Consider the following 17,113-nt stretch of genomic DNA (forward strand, 5'->3'; position numbering starts at 1 on the left):
TATTTAAGATTAATAATATATATAATTATATAATATTAACAATACATATTCATATATATATAAATACTATGCAGCCATCAAAAAGGAAATCTTGGGGGACGCCTGGGTGGCTCAGTGGGTTAAAGCCTCTGCCTTCGGCTCAGGTCATGATCTCAGGGTCCTGGGATCGAGCCCCACATCGGGCTCTCTGCTCAGCAGGGAGCCTGCTTCTCCCTCTCTCTGCCTGCCTCTCTGCCTGCTTGTGGTCTCTGTCAAATAAATAAATAAAATTAAAAAAAAAAAAAAAGGAAATCTTGGGCGCCTGGGTGGCTCAGTTGGTTGGGCCACTGCTTTCGGCTCAGGTCATGATTCCGCAGTCCCGGGATCGAGTCCCCCCTCGGGCTCCCGGCTCCACGGGGGGTCTGCTTCTCCCTCTGACCTTCTCCCCTCATGCTTTCTCTCGCTGTCTCTCTCACATAAATAAAATCTTAAAAAAAAAAAAAGAAAGAAAAAAGAAATGAAATCCTGCCATTGGCGACGACGTGGATGGAACTGGAGAGGATCGCGCCGAGCGAAGTCAGTCGGTCGGAGAAAGGCAGGTTCACATGAGCTCTCTGATAGGAGGAATTCGAGAAACAAGGAAGGGAAGGAAAAATAAAGTAAGATGAAGCCAGAGAGGGACACAAGCCATGAGAGACTCTTAACCACAGGAAACAAACAGAGCTGCTGGAGGGGAGGGCTGGGCACGGGGTGGCTGGGGATGGGCATGAAGGGGGCGTGGGCGGGTGGGCGGCGGGTGTTGTAGGACACTGATGGCTCACTGAGCTCCACGTCTGAAATGGAGAATACGCTATATGTTAACTGAAGCTAAATTAAATTAAAGAAAAAAAGCAGCTTTTCCCCTGCAGAAGGGGCTTCCTAGAGGGACTCTAGGCCCGAGTCATTGGGCTGTCAGGGGCCAGAGGTCAGAGGTCAGCGGTCAGGTGTGCCCCACTCAAGGCGATCGGAACTGCCAGGCCCCGGAATGCGGCCGAGGCACGGGGGCAGGGAGGCCACTGACCTCACAATGACGGGGTCCGGTCCACTGTCCCCGGCCAGCCCGCCAGCTGCTGGCAGCTGCCGCCCCTGATGCCGGGCATGTCCCTCCTGAGCAGCTACGAGGGCCTGCGGCAGGAGATCCAGCGGCTGGCGCAGGAGAACGAGGAGCTGCGGCGGCTGGTGCAGCTCATCCAGGAAAACCAGGAGCTGAAGCTGGTGCTTCGGAACCGGGGCAGCAGCCTGGGCTTCTGCAGCTCAGGGATCCTAGCTGAGGTGGCTGCTAGCCCCCGGCCGTCCCGGAGGAGAACCATCAAGTTCAAGGATGCCGAAAGAGGTGAGAAGCGCCAGGGCCTGTGGAGCTTCACTCCGTCAACTTGTGCCAAGAGCCTGGAAAGTGGGGTAAGCCCTGCTTCCAAGGGCAGCAGCCTGTCGGGAATGGAAGGTGCTGGGGGGCCAATACGAAGGAAGTGCAGCCGCGAGAAAGTGGCGTTGGAGCAGGGCTGGACCCAAGTGAAGGAGCCACAAGGCTGGGGTTGAGCTGAGAGTTAGTCTGTGCAAAGGCCCTGAGGTGGCAGCAAGCTGGGTGTGTTGAGGCGTCGTGCTGAGCCAGCGCTGGTGAAGGGGAGGGCAGGCGAGGACCAGGAAGGCCCTGCAGGTCGGAAGGAAGCTGACGACAGGATCTGGGCCTCTGGGGCTCCCGGCCTGATGGGATGGGGTGGGTGAGGGTCGTTCTCCTGCTGAGAAGGGACAGGCTTGGCTAGGGCAGGGGCCTGAAGGCTGAGGTGAGGAGGTGGGTGAGGGCAGCTCCCAGGCTTTAGCCTCAGCTCTGCAAGTAGGGCACTGTCCCTGGTGCGGGCAGGCTCAGGGGACCCCAGTCTCATGGGGACAGGCACCATGCTGCAGGGAAGCCTCTGGCTGTGCAGATCCACAGGGAGATACGGGGAGGGGGCATGCCAGTCCTGGCACCGGCTTCCATCCCTGCTGCTGAGGGACCTGAGGCGACAACAGGGGAGACAGTGTGACCGGAGCTGGGACTTACACTCGGGGCTGCTCTGTCCAAACGCTGCAGGCAGGGTCACTGCAGCAGCTTGCTTCCCACAGTCCTGCAGCCTGGGAGTCCGAACTCAGGGTGCTGGCGGGGCTCTCGGTGGGGCTCTGCGGTTGGCTTAGAGCTGGCCGCTGTCTAGCGCGTCTGCAGCTTCTGGAGAGAGCAAGCCGTTTCTTCTTACAGGGGCGCTAATCCCACCCTGGGGCCCCACTCTCATGACTTCATCACCTCGCATAGATCCCACCTCCAAACCCCATCATGGTGTGGGGTAGGTAGGCTCCAACATACGCATTTTGAGGGGACGCCATTCAGGGCATAGCAGAGGGGCCCTCCTCGGAACACTCGCATCAAGAAGTGTGCTGAAGGAGGCTGGCAGGAGGAAGTCGGGGAGCAAGTCAGGAGCCCATCACGGTAGGTGCTTCCCACACACACAGCTGGGGGACGGGGGGACGCACGGGGTGGTCAGAGCGGGACCGGGCCCTGGGACGGCTGGGACCTTCTTTGGTCTTACCAGCTATGATCTCAGTGGAGGTGAGGTCAAGAGAGCCAGGACACGAGTGGGGCGGAGGATAGACCCCGCCGGGGAGGCGCAGCCCAGGGACGGAGCCGCTGGGCGCTGCTGGAAGGGCGTGGGTGGGGACTTCAGCAGGTGTGCGCTGACGAGGACGATCACCAGCCACAAGGGGAAGATGGTGCGGTGTGTGTGAGGGGAGGGGGCGTGGCTGGGCGGCACTGAGAAGGCTTGGCGAGTGTGGATCCCCAGGTGGTGGAAGTCTCCGGATAGATTCTCAGCTGAGGGCCCAGTCGGAGAGGCCGTGTGGGGGATTTGGTGGGATGATCACCCAGTCATGTGGACGAGTGCATGGGCTGTCCGCCGGGCAGCTGCTGTACGGGGACGAAGGAGATATGGTGGGGCCGCAGGCGGGGGTTCTGACTGAAAGGGAGCTGCTGACCACCACCTTGTGGTTTGCTCAGAGCAAGCAGAGGTAGAGCTCCTGCGTGGTGGCTGTACTGATTATGGGGGGCCCCAGCTGGGCGAGAGGGACGGGGGAGGTGTGGGAGCTCAAGTCCTCCACGCTTGGCCCAGGCAGGGCTGGATGTGGGGAGACACCCTCTGGAGCCTGGGCTGGTGGAGGAGGCCATGGGCCACCAGCAGAAGGTGTGAGCAGACCTGGGCACTGCTCTGAGTCACTGAATCTAGGGTCCAGTTCTTTCAAAACCATGTCTCCTCCCTCCCCCACCACATGGAAGGGGACGCTGAGGCTGCCAAAGGCCTGCAGGCAGATGGGAGCTCTCTGCTGCAGCCTGGGGTGCACCCCAAAGCCTGTGGTCCCCACCCGGCCCACCTCCCGCCCACCTGCAGGGACCAAGCAGGGCTGGCAAGTTTCCTAGGGGACAGGGGAGCGTGTTGGGGGGGACCTGCTGGCCTGGCTACCCGGCCTGGCACATGAGGTGAAGCCCTCTCCACCTGCTGTCCCCTCTGCCTGGGACACCCCCCCACCCCCTCCACCGCACACACACATTGCTCCCTCTAGGGAGTGGGAAAGGCCTGCTCCAGTCCCTGCCCAGTTTGAGCCCACTCCAAGCTGGGCACCTCTCTGCCATTGGGGAACAGCCAGCGTGGGAGAGCCGTCTGCCTCCTCAGGACACTCCCCGCAGCTTCTGGGACATCAGCCCGTATGTTGTGGGGGTCCTGCTGCTCCAGCCTCGGCTGCGGCGGGGTTAGCCTTGGACGGGCAGCAGGGGTGTTGATAGGGGGGCCCTTGCCCGCAGCATCCGCAAGCACGCGGGGAGCAAGGGGTTCTGCAGGGCGCGCCCCCCCACCCGCGCTCCTTCCCGCCGGCGCCCTGGCCCCATTCCCGCGGCGGAGCCGCCTCGTGCCAGCGCAGCTCAGGCTGGCATTTCTTCGCCGCGCGTTCTGCTCTCCCTGCCCCGGGGCTCCCGGAGTGGGCCCCGGGGCTCCTAGGCTCGGCGACCTCTGGGCCGGCTTGGGGCCTGACGGCCGGCGGGACGGAGGTGCCCGGAGGCCGGGGACGCGCCAGCACCGCGCCGCGCCTGGCCCCGCTCCGCCCCGCGCCCCGCCGTGTCCCCGGGTGGCTCCCGGCGGAGGAGGGAGGCGGTTCCCGGCGAGCCGAGCCTTACGCAACCCGGAGGGCCGTGCGCGCCCGGACCGGTCGTGCGGGGGGCGGGCTCCGCTTCCGGGCAGGGGACGGGACGGGGCGGGGCGGGAGCGCGGGGCCCGCAGACCGCCGACCGCTCGGAGCCGACCCGCCAGGTGGGCTCCGCACCCGCGCGCCCGGGCCCCTCTCCTCGCAGCCCTGCCCCGGCCGCGCGACCCCCGCCGCTCCGCGCCTCTCGGCCCCGCCCCGGCCCGCCCCGCCGTCTGCGCGGGCCCCGCCCCGCGTCCCCCAGGGCCCGGGCCCGAAGGTCGCGCAGCTGCGAGTGGGGCTTCCCCCGCCCGCCCCCGGCCCCCGTGCCTCTTCGTGCCAAAAGAGCCCAGGCCCCCCGGCCCGTGGGCTTCCGTGGCGCGTCCCCCTCCGAAAGACCTGCTCCGGGCGCGCTGGGAGCCGGGTAATGCAGGCCACTAGGCCGCCGGACCCACCCTGCCCTCTGAGCTGGGTCTGCAGCTCCCGCTCTGCCCAGGGCTCCTTCGGGACCTGGAACCCCCCCCTCCGCCCCGCCTGCCCCTCCCCATCCCATCTCTACCCAAGGCTGCCAGCCCGCCGATGCCCCGCGGGCCTGTGGCCTGATCGGCGGTCTCCGTCCAGTTCTTCCCGGACTACCGGCTGAAGAGTCGCTGCTGGACTCCAGCCCCATCGCCATGGGCAGCCCCGAGGGGCGTTTCCACTTCGCCATCGACCGGGGAGGCACCTTCACAGATGTCTTTGCCCAGTGCCCCGGGGGGCACGTGAGGGTCTTGAAGCTGCTCTCAGAAGATCCCGCCAACTATGCAGACGCACCGACTGAAGGCATCCGCCGCATCCTGGAGCAGGTGGCCAGGGCAGGAAGGCGGGGTGTGGTGGGACCTGGGGCCCAGAGGCCTGACACCGACCATGGGGTTCCCAGGAGGGGGGCATGTCGCTGCCCCGGGACCGGCCGCTGGACACCAGTCGCATTGCCAGCATCCGCATGGGCACCACAGTGGCCACCAACGCCTTGCTGGAGCGGCGCGGGGAGCGGGTGGCCCTGCTGGTCACACGTGGCTTCCGAGACCTGCTGCACGTGGGCACCCAGGCCCGAGAGGACCTCTTTGATCTGGTGAGCTCACCCGCTCCAGCTGGTGGCTGGGCCCAGCAGCTCATGTTTCTCGGGGATGCCATGGTCCCTTGGGGAGGGATGTCCTTGGTCAGTGCTGGCCCAAGGCCATCAACTGATAGGCAGAGGGGAGGTTCCAGCACTCGTGGCAGGCACTGTGTCCCCCAAGCCCTCGGAGTGCTCACAGGTAGTGCTGTTCTTGTCTGCCACCATGCCCTGTCCTGGACTCGGGTGTGGAGCGACACAAGACAGACCTTACAGGGTGAGGGGTAGGAGCCCACCCTCCCGACCCTCCCCTTCGCGGTTGGTGGAGGGAGCTGCCCCTGTGGGGGTGGGCCCTTGGCTATACTCAGGTGCCTGGGAGTGGGGAGCCGGCCCCTGGGTGGGCCTTGCTGGGGCCGCCCTGTCTGACCGTGTCTCCTGGGCCTGTTGACAGGTCTGTTGGGACACATCCCCTGGCCTGCACTGTCCCACCCACGCAGGGCCCCACCCACGCAGGGCCCCAGCGAGGACCCTCAGGCCTGGGCATCCTCTGAGTCTCTGCCTGTCCCCAGGCCGTGCCCATGCCTGAGGTGCTGTACGAGGAGGTGCTGGAGGTGGAGGAGCGCGTGGTGCTGTACCGCGGGGAGCCCGGCGCCGGGACACCTGTCAAAGGTGCGGGGGGCCTCCCTGCTTAGGGTGCGGGGTTGCCTCCGGGGCCTCCAACAGGGTGGTAACAGGCTTCCCGGCAGGCCGCACAGGGGACCTGCTGGAGGTGCAACAGCCCGTGGACCTCGGGGGTCTGCGCGGGAAGCTGGAGGGGCTCCTGGCTCGAGGCATCCGCAGCCTGGCGGTGGTGCTCATGCACTCCTACACGTGAGTGCGGGCTGCGGGGGCTGGGGCGGGCGGGAGGTGCGGGCGGAGGCAAGGACTGCTGGCTCCTGTTGCAGGTGGGCTCAGCACGAGCAGCAGGTGGGCGCACTGGCCCAGGAGCTGGGTTTCACGCACGTGTCCCTGTCCTCGGAGGCCATGCCCATGGTGCGCATCGTGCCGCGGGGGCACACGGCCTGTGCCGATGCCTACCTGACACCCACCATCCAGCGCTACGTACAGGGTTTCCGCCGCGGCTTCCAGGGCCAGCTCAAGGTGAGCCCCTCACCCCGCCCCACCTCCTCCCAGCCACCCCCAGCCTGAGCCGGCCCCGTCCCCCTCACTGGCCACCCGCTCACCCCAGGACGTGCGGGTTCTGTTCATGCGCTCGGACGGCGGTCTGGCACCCACGGATTCCTTCAGCGGCTCCCGCGCTGTGCTGTCTGGACCCGCGGGGGGCGTGGTTGGCTACTCGGCCACCACCTACCGGGTGGAAGGCGGCCAGCCTGTCATTGGCTTTGACATGGGAGGTAGGAAGGCTGCGGGGGTGGGGGCAGGCAGTGCGGGGGTGTCTGCGTCTGTGAGTCACTCCTCGTGTCCCTCCCCCGAACAGGCACGTCCACTGATGTGAGCCGTTACGCTGGAGAGTTCGAGCATGTCTTTGAGGCCAGCACAGCGGGTGTCACCGTCCAGGCCCCCCAGCTGGACATCAACACAGTGGCGGCGGGAGGGGGCTCCCGCCTCTTTTTCAGGTCAGCCCCTGCCCCTGGGCTGGGCCCCCCAGCCCTTCCTCCCAGGGCACCTCTGAGTGCAGCCCACCCTGTCCCAGGTCCGGCCTCTTTGTGGTGGGGCCTGAGTCTGCAGGAGCCCATCCCGGCCCCGCCTGCTACCGCAAAGGTAGGAGCTGCTGTCTGCCCGGCCAGGGCCCTGCCCCTGCTGCCCAGGCCCGCCCCAACCCTTCATCCCAGCCCCCGCTGCCCAGTCCTGGGCCCCGTCTCCACCCCCCAACCCCCACCCCTTGCACACCTCCCAGGGGGGCCCGTGACAGTGACGGATGCCAATCTGGTTCTGGGTCGCCTACTGCCTGCCTCCTTCCCCTGCATTTTTGGGCCTGGAGAGGACCAGCCGCTGTCCCCTGAGGCCTCCAGAAAGGCCTTGGAGGCTGTGGCTACCGAGGTCAACAGCTTCCTGACCAACGGGCCTTGCCCAGCCTCTCCCCTGAGCCTGGAAGAGGTGGCCATGGGGTTCGTGCGTGTGGCCAATGAGGCCATGTGTCGGCCGATCCGCGCACTCACGCAGGTATGCTCCCTCCATGCCCGCGCCCCCCTCCCGTGCCTCCCACTCAGGCAATGCAAGCGGGGGGGAGGGCTGGGCGGCCAGACAGGGTTAGGGTCTGCCACCAACCCCCTTCTGGTTTCCCAGGCACGAGGCCATGACCCCTCAGCCCATGTTCTGGCCTGCTTTGGGGGAGCTGGTGGGCAGCACGCTTGTGCCATTGCCCGGGCCCTGGGCATGGACACTGTGCACATTCACAGGTACGTGTGGGAGTGGCACCCGTGTCCTAGGCTGGGGCGCTGGCATCAGGAGGTGTCTCACACTGCCGAGGTCCCTGTCCCACAGGCACAGCGGGCTGCTGTCGGCGCTGGGACTGGCCCTGGCGGACGTGGTGCACGAGGCCCAGGAGCCTTGCTCCTTGCCTTATGCGCCTGAGACCTTTATGCAGCTGGACCAGAGGCTGAGCTGCCTGGAGGAGCAGTGCGTGGACGCTCTGCGGGCCCAGGGCTTTCCCAGGTGGGGAGCGAGGGGCGGGCTGGGGGGCACCGCCCCCCCAGGTGGATTGACCACCCGATTTCCCAGATGGTGCTGGGCCCATGGAGGCAGTGGTCAAGGAGGGCTGGGGAAGGCAGGACAGGAGTCCCGTTAGGCGGCCGTGTGTGAGCGCCCCTCTGGCCCCTGCCCCAGGTCCCAGATCAGCACGGAGAGCTTCCTGCACCTGCGCTACCAGGGCACCGACTGCGCCCTGATGGTGTCTGCACACCAGCACCCGGCCACAGCCCGCTCGCCCAGGGCTGGCGACTTTGGGGCCGCCTTTGTGGAGAGGTTGGCAACCGCGCGTCCCTGGGGGTGCTGGTGGGAGGCCCACCAGCCTGGCCGCCCTGCTCTGAGAGTTCCCTCGGGGCTGGGGACATGCAGGTACATGAGGGAGTTTGGATTCGTCATCCCTGAGCGGCCCGTGGTGGTGGACGACGTGCGCGTGAGGGGCACAGGCCGAAGTGGCCTTCGCCTTGAGGATGTGGCCAAAGCTCAGACTGGGCCGCCCCGGGTGGACAAGGTGGGTGGCTCTGCATCTGCTCACCTCCCACACCCACAGGGACGTGGGGCCGGGCGTGGGCGGGCGGGGAGGCCCAGCAGGGAGCCGGACCCCAGAAGCGCACTCAGCACCCCCTCCTCAGATGACCCAGTGCTACTTTGAGGGGGGGTACCAGGAAACCCCCGTGTACCTGCTGGGAGAGCTGGGCTTCGGGCACAAGCTTCAGGGGCCCTGCCTCATCATCGACAGCAACAGGTGGGCTGATGCCTGGTGAGGGTGGGGCCATGGCCGCGAGGGCTGGGGCACAGCTGCCAGAGCCCGAGGGAGCTCGGGGTCCTGGTGGAGGGTTCTCGGGCCCGAGACTACAGACTATGGGGGACTCTAGGGTCCCATTAGGGTGGGCGTGGGCCCAGCCTGGGGATGTGTGGTGTCAACTTGGGAAGGGGGCTCTGCGCTGGCGTGGCACCTCCAGCCTCTTGTGCCCCTACCCTCAGCACGATCCTGGTGGAACCGGGCTGTCAGGCAGAGGTGACCGAGACGGGGGACATCCGCATCTCTGTGGGGGCTGAGGCCCCAAGCACAGTGGGGGCCCAGCTTGACCCCATCCACCTGTCCATCTTCTCACACCGCTTCATGAGCATTGCTGGTCAGTGGCTGCCCCCGTCTGTGGGAGAGTGTGTCCAGGGCAGAGGGGAGCAGGTGGTATGGCCCTCGGGGGTGTGTGGAGAGAGGTGGGGTGTGACCCAGGGGAAGGTGGGCGGTGTGGCCCAGCGCTGGGATGGCCAGCCCCCCCGGCACGGGTGAGTACCTAGGTCCCACCGGCAGCCATGGGGTCCGTGGACAGGAGGTGGGCTCAGCCTAGTGAACCTGTCCTTGCGGGATCGGGCTGGGGCTGCTCGAGGCCCTGAGTCCTGTGCCTGGGCACCGGTTTCCTACTGTGCTGGGCACGCGGGAGGGGGACGGGTGGGGTCTCAGGTTCTCGGTGAGGCTCCAGGCAGGATGGAGAGGAAGGGGATGGCCCTCACATGGGCATGGTGGCCCGGCTGTGGCCTCTCTGGGTGCACATGAGCCACTGCCACCCTGGGCGCCCCTGGAAGGCGGCAGGTCGACGTCTTGCTGTTGTGCGCGTCGGCCGGCTGCACTGGGGGTGGGGCCAGCGGCTGCCCGTCACTCTGTGCCCCCAGAGCAGATGGGCCGCATCCTGCAGCGAACAGCCATCTCCACCAACATCAAGGAGCGCCTGGACTTCTCCTGCGCCCTCTTCGGGCCGGATGGGGGGCTGGTGTCCAACGCCCCCCACATCCCCGTGCACCTGGGTGCCATGCAGGAGACTGTGCAGTTCCAGGTTTGGCGGGTCCCCCCCTGCTTTCCCTGGCCCCCCCAACCCCTACCCCTTCCAACCCTGGGCTGTCTCCTGGCCTCAGATCCAGCAGCTGGGGGCTGACCTTCACCCTGGCGACGTGCTGTTGAGCAACCACCCCAGCGCCGGGGGCAGCCACCTGCCGGACCTGACCGTCATCACGCCGGTGAGGACCTCCTCCGCTGGGGCGGCCCCGGGGGTGAGGCTGGCCGAGCAGCTGACGCTCGCTCTGTGCCGCCAGGTGTTTTGGCCAGGTCAGACTCGGCCCGTGTTCTACGTGGCTAGCCGCGGGCATCACGCCGACATCGGGGGCATCACGCCGGGCTCCATGCCACCCCACTCCACCACACTGCAGCAGGAGGGCGCTGTCTTTCTGTCGTTCAAGCTCGTCCAGGGGGGTGTCTTCCAGGAGGAGGGTGAGTGGGGTAGGGGTGGGGTGATGGCGAGGACAGGGCAGGAGTTGGTGAGCCGGACACGGGGCTGCTCCTTACAGCCAGGCCAGGGGGGATACTGCGACACTGCCTAGTGGCCCAGGCCTGCCTTGAGCCTGGGGGGTGGGTCACGACCCCACAGTGGTTGCAGACCATCTCTCAGAGATGACCAGAGGCTCTGAGGCACATTCTGCCTGGGCCCAGGAAGGCCTCAGTGATGTTGGGGGTGGGGAGCTGGCCAAAGGAGGGAGAGAAACCTGTTACAAAGTAGGCCGTGGCCCACGGTGGTTAGTCTGTGCTGCGTTTGCACCGGGTCTGGGGGCTGCAGAGAGCGGTGAGGACAGGGCCCAAGGACTGCGGGCTCTTAGAGAACTTTCCTGGGCTTGGGTCTGAGACACTGGGTGGAGGGGTGGCTGTGAAGGGCTTCAGCGGGCCTGCACTGGTCTGCCTGCACACCACGAGAGCCCCCAGCCTGCGTGCCGAATGGGTGGGTGTTAGAGGGTGGCCCAGAGGCCAAGCTGAAGTTAGTGAGGGGCAGCCACGGTTGCCCTGGGTGGTGCTGACCCTTGACGTGGGCAGCAGGCATCACGGTAGGGACAACTGTCTCCGAGATCAAGGTTGGCATTGGGGGGGATTGGTGGACGGGGCGAGGAGTCAAGTTTGGACAACTAGGGGTTGGAGGGAGGCTTCGACAACAGGCGGGCACAGGGCAGCTACATGGAAATCAGGGCAGGGTTTGCAGTGTGGCCCAGGACACAGGGGCAGTGGCAAACACAGCTGGTGAAGGCAGCAGGGGCCTGGGAGCCTAGGGGGGCATCCCAGAGTGAGGGCACGTGCTGTGGGCAGGGTGGAGGGTAGAGCAACAGAGCTGCAGGCCGCTGTCACACACACAGAGTGACCCAGGCCTGGCCACCCTCTTGGTTGGGGTGTGGGGAGCAGAGGGCAAGGGGCAAGAATCATGGGGGGGACATGAGCAGGTGCATGACAGAGGACGCAGTGGCCAGGGCCCAAGGGAGTACTGTACCTCAGACTAGGGAGAGGTCTCTGGGGCTCCCAGATTTGTTTGGGGGGACACGAGGCACAGAGAGACCCCTTCACAGTGGTGGAGAGAGCCACACCCCGTGGGGCAGTGTGGTTGGGGGAGGGTCCTGGAAGAGGGGAGGGAAGGCCAGAAAGGGAAGGGGGTGTGTGGCAGGTGGTGGGGGGTGGCAGGTGGCGGGGACCTGGGGCAGGGAGAATTAAAGACGGAGGCAGGGTTTGCTGAGGGAAGAGCCCCTGCCAGCCCCCGAGCCTCCAGCTCCTATGAGGTCACAGGCAAAGCTGCCTGTCCCCGTCTGGGGTACCTTGGGGGGTTGGAGTGTGGGAAGGAGAAGGTTGAGCAGATGGGAGGGGGCTGGGGGAGAGCCCGTGAAGGGCCAACATGGGGTGCCCCGCACAGTGCCCAGTGGAGGTGAGGCTGGTGTGGAGCGGGGCACCAGGGAGCCCCGGGGGCTCGGGGGTCTCAGTGGTGACCTCCTCTGTCTAGCGGTGACTGAGGCCCTGCGGGCTCCAGGCAAGATTCCCGGCTGCAGCGGAACTCGGAACCTGCACGACAACCTGTCCGACCTGCGAGCGCAGGTGGCAGCCAACCAGAAAGGCATCCAGCTGGTGGGGGAGCTCATTGGGCAGTACGGGCTGGACGTGGTGCAGGCCTACATGGGCCATATTCAGGTGGGCCCAGCGCGCCTGGGCAGGGGGCAGCTGGGTGGGGAGGTGGGGGCGCCGGCACCACCTAGAAGATGTATGACTGCCCACAGAACATTCTGTCTGCCAGGCAAACGCAGAGCTGGCCGTGCGGGACATGCTGCGAGCCTTCGGAACCTCCCGGCAGGCCCGGGGCCTGCCCCTGGAGGTGTCTGCAGAGGACCACATGGACGACGGCTCCCCCATCCGCCTGCGCGTGCAGATCAACCTGAGTCAGGTCAGGCGGCGGCGGCGGGCCGTCGGAGGAGGGTTTGGGAGGCTTGGCCGCCAGGCTGCGGCTGACCCCTCCACTACCCCCGCGGGCAGGGCAGCGCCGTGTTCGACTTCAGCGGCACCGGGCCGGAGGTGTTCGGCAACCTCAACGCCCCGCGGGCCATCACGCTGTCGGCGCTCATCTACTGTCTGCGCTGTTTGGTGGGCCGCGACATCCCGCTTAACCAGGTGCGCGTGTGCTGTCGCCCTGAACCGTCCTGGGGGCGTAGGCGACCCCACAGAGGGCTGATCTCGGAGTGCTGGGGGTAGGCGCGGGGATATTCCCCGAGCGCCCTGAGAGCTGGCCCCTCCCCTCAGGGCTGCCTGGCGCCGGTGCGCGTGGTGATTCCTAGAGGCTCCATCCTGGACCCGTCCCCCGAAGCGGCCGTGGTGGGCGGCAACGTGCTCACGTCCCAGCGCGTGGTGGACGTCATCCTGCGGGCCTTCGGGGCCTGTGCCGCCTCGCAGGTGCGGCGGGTGGGTGGGCGCGCTCGGGCATGTTGCGGGCGGTGCCCCTCTAGCCCAGTGCAAATGCCACCTGCCCCTGCCAGGGCTGCATGAACAATGTGACCCTGGGGAATGCCCACATGGGCTACTACGAGACAGTGGCCGGCGGCGCGGGCGCGGGCCCCGGCTGGCACGGGCGCAGCGGCGTGCACAGCCACATGACCAACACGCGCATCACCGACCCGGAGATCCTGGAGAGCAGGTGCGCTGCGGCGGAGGGGGCGGGGCGGGGCGGGGGCGGGGCCGGCCGCACTAAGTCCCCGCCCCCGGCAGGTACCCAGTCATCCTGCGCCGCTTCGAGCTGAGGCTGGGGTCTGGGGGTCGCGGCCGCTTCCGGGGCGGCGATGGCGTCATCCGCGAGCTGCTCTTCCGCGAGGAGGCGCTGCTGTCCGTGCTGACCGAGCGCCGAGCCTTCCGGCCCTACGGCCTGCACGGTGAGCGGCCCGAGCCCCTGCCCCCCGGGCCCCTGCCGCCGGGTGTCCTCCTGTCTCCCCACCAACCTCCCCTGTCCCTCCCCTCCTGGCCCCGTGGGTTGCCCTCACCTCGCCTCTTCTGGCAGGCGGCGAGCCTGGCGCGCGTGGCCTAAACCTGCTTATCCGCAAGGACGGCCGGACCGTGAATCTGGGGGGGAAGACGTCGGTGCCCGTGTACCCCGGGGTAAGGACTGCGCCCCATCCTTTCTTTCTCCCGCTAGCCCCCCATTGATCCGCCTTCCGCAGAGTGAGCAGAGTTGCAAAGATGACCGGAAACTGAATTTAATTTGGTTTCTGAAGGGCAGAGGGCGCGTGCTGGGCCTCCGTGGTCCAGGCGGGCCGCCGTGGAGGGAGGGGTGGCTGGCTGGGGCCGCAGCGGGAGGCAGTCTGGCGGGGAGGGCATGCCCGCACTGAGCCTGTCCCCCTGTTCCACAGGACGTGTTCTGCCTGCACACACCGGGCGGTGGGGGCTACGGGGACCCGGATGACCCCGCCCCGCCGCCAGGGTCGCCCCAGCAGCCCCCAGCCTTCCCCGAGCGCGGCAGCGTCTACGAGTACCGCAGGGCCCAGGAGGCAGTGTGAGGCACGGCCCCCACAATAAACAGCTCTTAAGGCGCCCCGTCCCCGCGGCAACTGGCCAGGCTCACGCTCTGCCTCCGTGTCCGTCTTTCCACCCGGGCCAGCGCCTGCGTGCGTGCGTCAGGAGGGCACAGACACTCGGAGCCGAAGTCCCACGGCCAGGTGGTCAGTGAGCCCCGCCAGGGCGGTGCTGAAGGTCACGTGCTCCACCTCCTGGGGGCAGGAGTCGGGTTGAGGGGTCGCCCCAGCTCCGGCGGCCCAGCGCCCTGAATTCTGCCACTTACTGGGCTCAGCGGGCCTCCGGCCACTCCCCGGTACATGACATAGTCCACGCGCCGGCCCCGCCAAGGCTTAGTCCGGGGGCCCTCGCCTGGAGGGCCTGCCAGGTAGCGGTGGCGCCCCTCCTCCTGCTCCAGGGCCCTGAGGACGGGCGGTGTCACCACGGCCAGAGGCCAGGGCTCCCCTCCGTGCTGGGCGGTGCCGGACCCCAGGTGTGCACTCACCTCCGCAGCATCTCGGAAGAGCAGGCCACCGAGTGGCGCAGGGTGGAGGTGTTCAGCATCGTGCCTGGGGCGGGGCGGAGAGGGTGGTCATGGGGGGGGGGGCGAGGCCCCAGAGCCCTCCCTAGGACCGCTCCCCCCCCCCCCCCGGGCGCCGTACCCAGGGCCCAGGGCTGCTCCCGGCGAGTGCCCAGCCGGCAAGGGTCCCGGAAGTGGCTGAAGAGCTCGTGCTCCTGCTCCTTTGCGTGGTCTGCGGGGGCGAGGCCAGCGCTCGGTGGGTGGGGCCAGGCGCTGATCCCGCCCCCTGCGGCTTCCCCCTCACCTAAAGAACAGTTGTCGAAGTTTAGGTCACCCAGAAGCACGCTGAAGGCCACGGCATCGCCCCCCTGGCGGCTCTGGGCTTCAAACTGTTGGATCCAGTCCAGCAGAAGCGTCAGCTGTTTGCAGCGCAAGGGCGCGTCCCCTGCGGGGGTAGGGGAGGAAGGCTGAGTCTGGATGCGCACCCCACCCTGGCCTCCGCCCGGCCCCGACCTGCGAGCCCAGCAGGGCACTCCACCACCCGGCTCGCGGTGCTTCGGGCCGTGGACAAACGGTGGGGGGAGCGGAGACAAAGACGAGGGCTGGGACCCGCCGCCGCCAGGATGAGAGAGGGGAGACCGCCGGCCCACGTGCTGACCCGTCCGCGGGGCTCACCACTCGGCGCATGCAAGTGCGTGCAGTGCAGGAAGCCCACGATGCGGCGCCCGTCCAGGATGCCCACCTGCGCCTGCAACACCGTGGACCGCCCAACAACGTCGCCTGTTCGACCCCACGCCCAGCCCTCTCCCCGCGGCCGGTGGGCTTATACCTGTGCGGAAAGCAGTCCTTTGGAGGCCAGCGCGTCCTCGCGCCGTGCGTGGGGGAAGCATCGGAAGGCGGCGCGCAGCAGCGGATAACGCGAGGCCAGCAGCAGCCCGCTGCCGAGCAGCTTGAGGTGCGGTCCGGGCTGCAGGCCGAAGGAGCCCACGTCGTACAACACCGGGCCCAGATAGGGCGCTAGGCGGCGGACGAGGCGCTGCGCCGCGCGCAGGTCGAACACCTCCTGCAGGCACACGAAGTCCAGCCCCGCCGGCACCGCGGCTATCAGCGACCCACCGGGCGTCCCCGGCCCTGGCGGACTGCAGCCCGTAGTCCCATAGCGCGAGGGCCGCAGGCCGGCGAGCAGCACGGCGCCCATGGCCTCGGCGCGCCGCTGGCTGTGCCGCAAGTTGTTGAAGCGCGCTAGGCCGTCGGGCAGCAGGCACAGGTTCGCGCTGAGGAAGCCGAAGCAGCGCGCGGGCTCAGAGGAGGGGCGCCAGGGCGCCGGGGGCGTCCAGCACTCCGGAGGGGGCCGGTAGCAGAAGGGGCGGCGCCAAGCTTGCAGGGGCAGCCAGAGCAGCAGGCCGGGCAGGGCGAGGGGCAGGCCGGCCAGGAGCAGCAGCAGCAGCGCCCCCACGGCGCCCGCGGCCGCTCTCAGCGCGCGACGGCGGTTCGCGCGCGCCAGCGGCGCCCCGCAGCCCAGCAGCTGGTCCAGCGCCCAGTAAGCCGGAAAGAGCAGGGCTCGGGCCAGGCGGTGCAGGGCGTGCAGGGCAGGGTGCGGGAAGGGAGAGGGCCGCAGGGTGCCGGGCGTCGGGGGCCAGTCGGGAGGGGACTGCATGGCGCGCGGGACTTCTTGGCCTCGGGACGACCCCGCGACTCCGTCGCCTCCAGCGTGCGAATCGATTCGTTGGTGCGTCCGCGGGAGCTGCAGGGGAGTCGCGGGTCAAGGCTACGTGGCGCAGCCTCTGCGCGGAGCCGGGAAGGTGCTGTGCTCCCGGGCGGTGCGGGCGCGGGCGGAAACCGGAGCGCCCGGGAAGCCGCGCGCTCCTCGCCGGCGCGGAGTGTCGGCGGCGGTTGGAGGGAACAAAAGGGAAAGCGAAAGAGACCCCGGTTTCGCAGCCACGCCTCCGATCCTGCCCGTCCGGCCCCGCCCTCCCCTGAAGGCCGCCGGGAGAACCCCCAGCGCTGCGGCTCCGGAACGGGGGCTGGGGAGCAGCCTGCACCCAGCGGAGCGCCGTCCTCGCCGGCGCAGGCGGGCTGGCGAAGGGAGCGCGGGGCGTGCTGCGTTCAGCTCCCTCCCTTCTCCCGGCAAGTCCGCGCGGAATTGCGAGGGCCCTCGGGCCGCCCAGACTGCAGGGTCCGCCCCACCCCCACCCGTCTGCCTCTGTTGCAACGTCCAGCCGCTGAGTTCAAAGACCCACCCCAGAGTGGGGACGGACTCCGAGGCTCCCGCTGAGCGTCCCAAGAGCTTCCCCCAGAGGCCTGACCCCGTGGTGACGGCTCTGTGACCCCACCCCAAGGAGCTTCCAATCTCGGGGTAAGGGACCGTTGGTTGGGCTTTGTGCGGCCGCTTCCCCCCGGGGCACGTGAGCCACAGGGAAAACAGCTCCCATCCGGAGAGCCTCTCGCACCTGCTCGGTTGGCTCCCGGGACCTGCTGCCTCGCGCTCCTAGAGCGGGTGCCTGGGACCCACTTTCTGATCTGAGCTGTGACCCACCCCCCTCATCTCCCCGGTTTGCTCCTAAATTGCCCTGTAGTTTGAGTCGGGGCTGCCATTAAGCCTACAGGCGGCGAGGTGCAGGGCTTCCTGCCTCCCCCACTCCCAGTTCTCCAGGAAAACCTGATTGCCTTTAGAAACCAAAATCTGGTGCTGGCTGTGTTCCCTGTTACTGGTGTGTCGCGATGCTGGGCCTTCTCGGCAGACAGAGCGAGATTTCTATCTATAGATCTC

The 17,113-nt window shown here is 67.7% G+C and overlaps 2 protein-coding genes across 10 annotated transcripts; one reads left to right on the forward strand and one right to left on the reverse strand.

The window, feature by feature from the left end:
• Nucleotides 1-1,066: 1,066 nt before the first annotated feature.
• OPLAH (5-oxoprolinase, ATP-hydrolysing) lies at nucleotides 1,067-13,892 on the forward strand. 7 transcript variants are annotated; one of them, XM_082720444.1, is made up of 27 exons: nucleotides 1,071-1,351; nucleotides 4,834-5,057; nucleotides 5,132-5,323; nucleotides 5,875-5,974; nucleotides 6,052-6,175; nucleotides 6,250-6,445; nucleotides 6,534-6,699; nucleotides 6,783-6,921; nucleotides 6,999-7,066; nucleotides 7,203-7,468; nucleotides 7,592-7,704; nucleotides 7,790-7,960; nucleotides 8,132-8,269; nucleotides 8,363-8,501; nucleotides 8,623-8,735; nucleotides 8,975-9,126; nucleotides 9,665-9,825; nucleotides 9,905-10,006; nucleotides 10,082-10,256; nucleotides 11,797-11,981; nucleotides 12,085-12,231; nucleotides 12,321-12,455; nucleotides 12,585-12,734; nucleotides 12,818-12,975; nucleotides 13,047-13,207; nucleotides 13,333-13,430; nucleotides 13,682-13,892. In XM_082720444.1, the coding sequence occupies exons 1-27, from the start codon at nucleotides 1,108-1,110 to the stop codon at nucleotides 13,826-13,828; spliced, it is 4,164 nt and encodes a 1,387-aa protein (XP_082576570.1). In that variant the 5' UTR covers nucleotides 1,071-1,107; the 3' UTR covers nucleotides 13,829-13,892. The 7 variants fall into 7 exon arrangements, with proteins under 7 accessions (XP_082576571.1, XP_082576572.1, XP_082576570.1 ...); XM_082720449.1 differs by lacking the exon at nucleotides 1,071-1,351 and adding an exon at nucleotides 4,256-4,340; XM_082720450.1 differs by lacking the exon at nucleotides 1,071-1,351 and adding an exon at nucleotides 4,438-4,636.
• LOC309859618 (sphingomyelin phosphodiesterase 5-like) lies at nucleotides 13,513-17,022 on the reverse strand. Of its 3 annotated transcripts, XM_082720539.1 has the most exons (7): nucleotides 15,173-17,011; nucleotides 15,019-15,091; nucleotides 14,648-14,788; nucleotides 14,486-14,575; nucleotides 14,329-14,392; nucleotides 14,110-14,245; nucleotides 13,513-14,038 (listed from the first exon to the last, which is right to left on the reverse strand). In XM_082720539.1, exons 1-7 carry the CDS (start codon nucleotides 15,998-16,000, stop codon nucleotides 13,946-13,948), a joined length of 1,425 nt encoding a protein of 474 aa, XP_082576665.1. In that variant the 5' UTR covers nucleotides 16,001-17,011; the 3' UTR covers nucleotides 13,513-13,945. The 3 variants fall into 3 exon arrangements, with proteins under 3 accessions (XP_082576665.1, XP_082576664.1, XP_082576666.1); XM_082720538.1 differs by having other exon boundaries at nucleotides 14,486-14,788; nucleotides 15,173-17,022; XM_082720540.1 differs by lacking the exon at nucleotides 14,486-14,575 and having other exon boundaries at nucleotides 15,173-17,021.
• Between the last annotated feature and the right edge of the window lie 91 nt (nucleotides 17,023-17,113).

The sequence above is a fragment of the Mustela nivalis genome, assembly GCF_964662115.1.
Source record: "Mustela nivalis genome assembly, chromosome: 2".
NCBI classification, from domain to species: Eukaryota; Metazoa; Chordata; class Mammalia; order Carnivora; family Mustelidae; genus Mustela; species Mustela nivalis.

Bases quoted from the DNA above. Each gene is read 5' to 3' on its own strand.
- OPLAH (XM_082720445.1), top strand. From the start codon at position 1,108: ATGCCGGGCATGTCCCTCCTGAGCAGCTACGAGGGCCTGCGGCAGGAG. The intron at 6,700-6,782 runs GTAGGAAGGCTG...TCCCCCGAACAG, and splicing joins CATTGGCTTTGACATGGGAG to GCACGTCCACTGATGTGAGC. The intron at 7,705-7,789 runs GTACGTGTGGGA...CCTGTCCCACAG, and splicing joins GACACTGTGCACATTCACAG to GCACAGCGGGCTGCTGTCGG.
- LOC309859618 (XM_082720538.1), bottom strand. From the start codon at position 16,000: ATGCAGTCCCCTCCCGACTGGCCCCCGACGCCCGGCACCCTGCGGCCC. The intron at 14,393-14,485 runs GTACGGCGCCCG...GCCCCGCCCCAG, and splicing joins GGAGCAGCCCTGGGCCCTGG to GCACGATGCTGAACACCTCC. The intron at 14,246-14,328 runs GTGAGTGCACAC...GCCCGTCCTCAG, and splicing joins TCTTCCGAGATGCTGCGGAG to GGCCCTGGAGCAGGAGGAGG.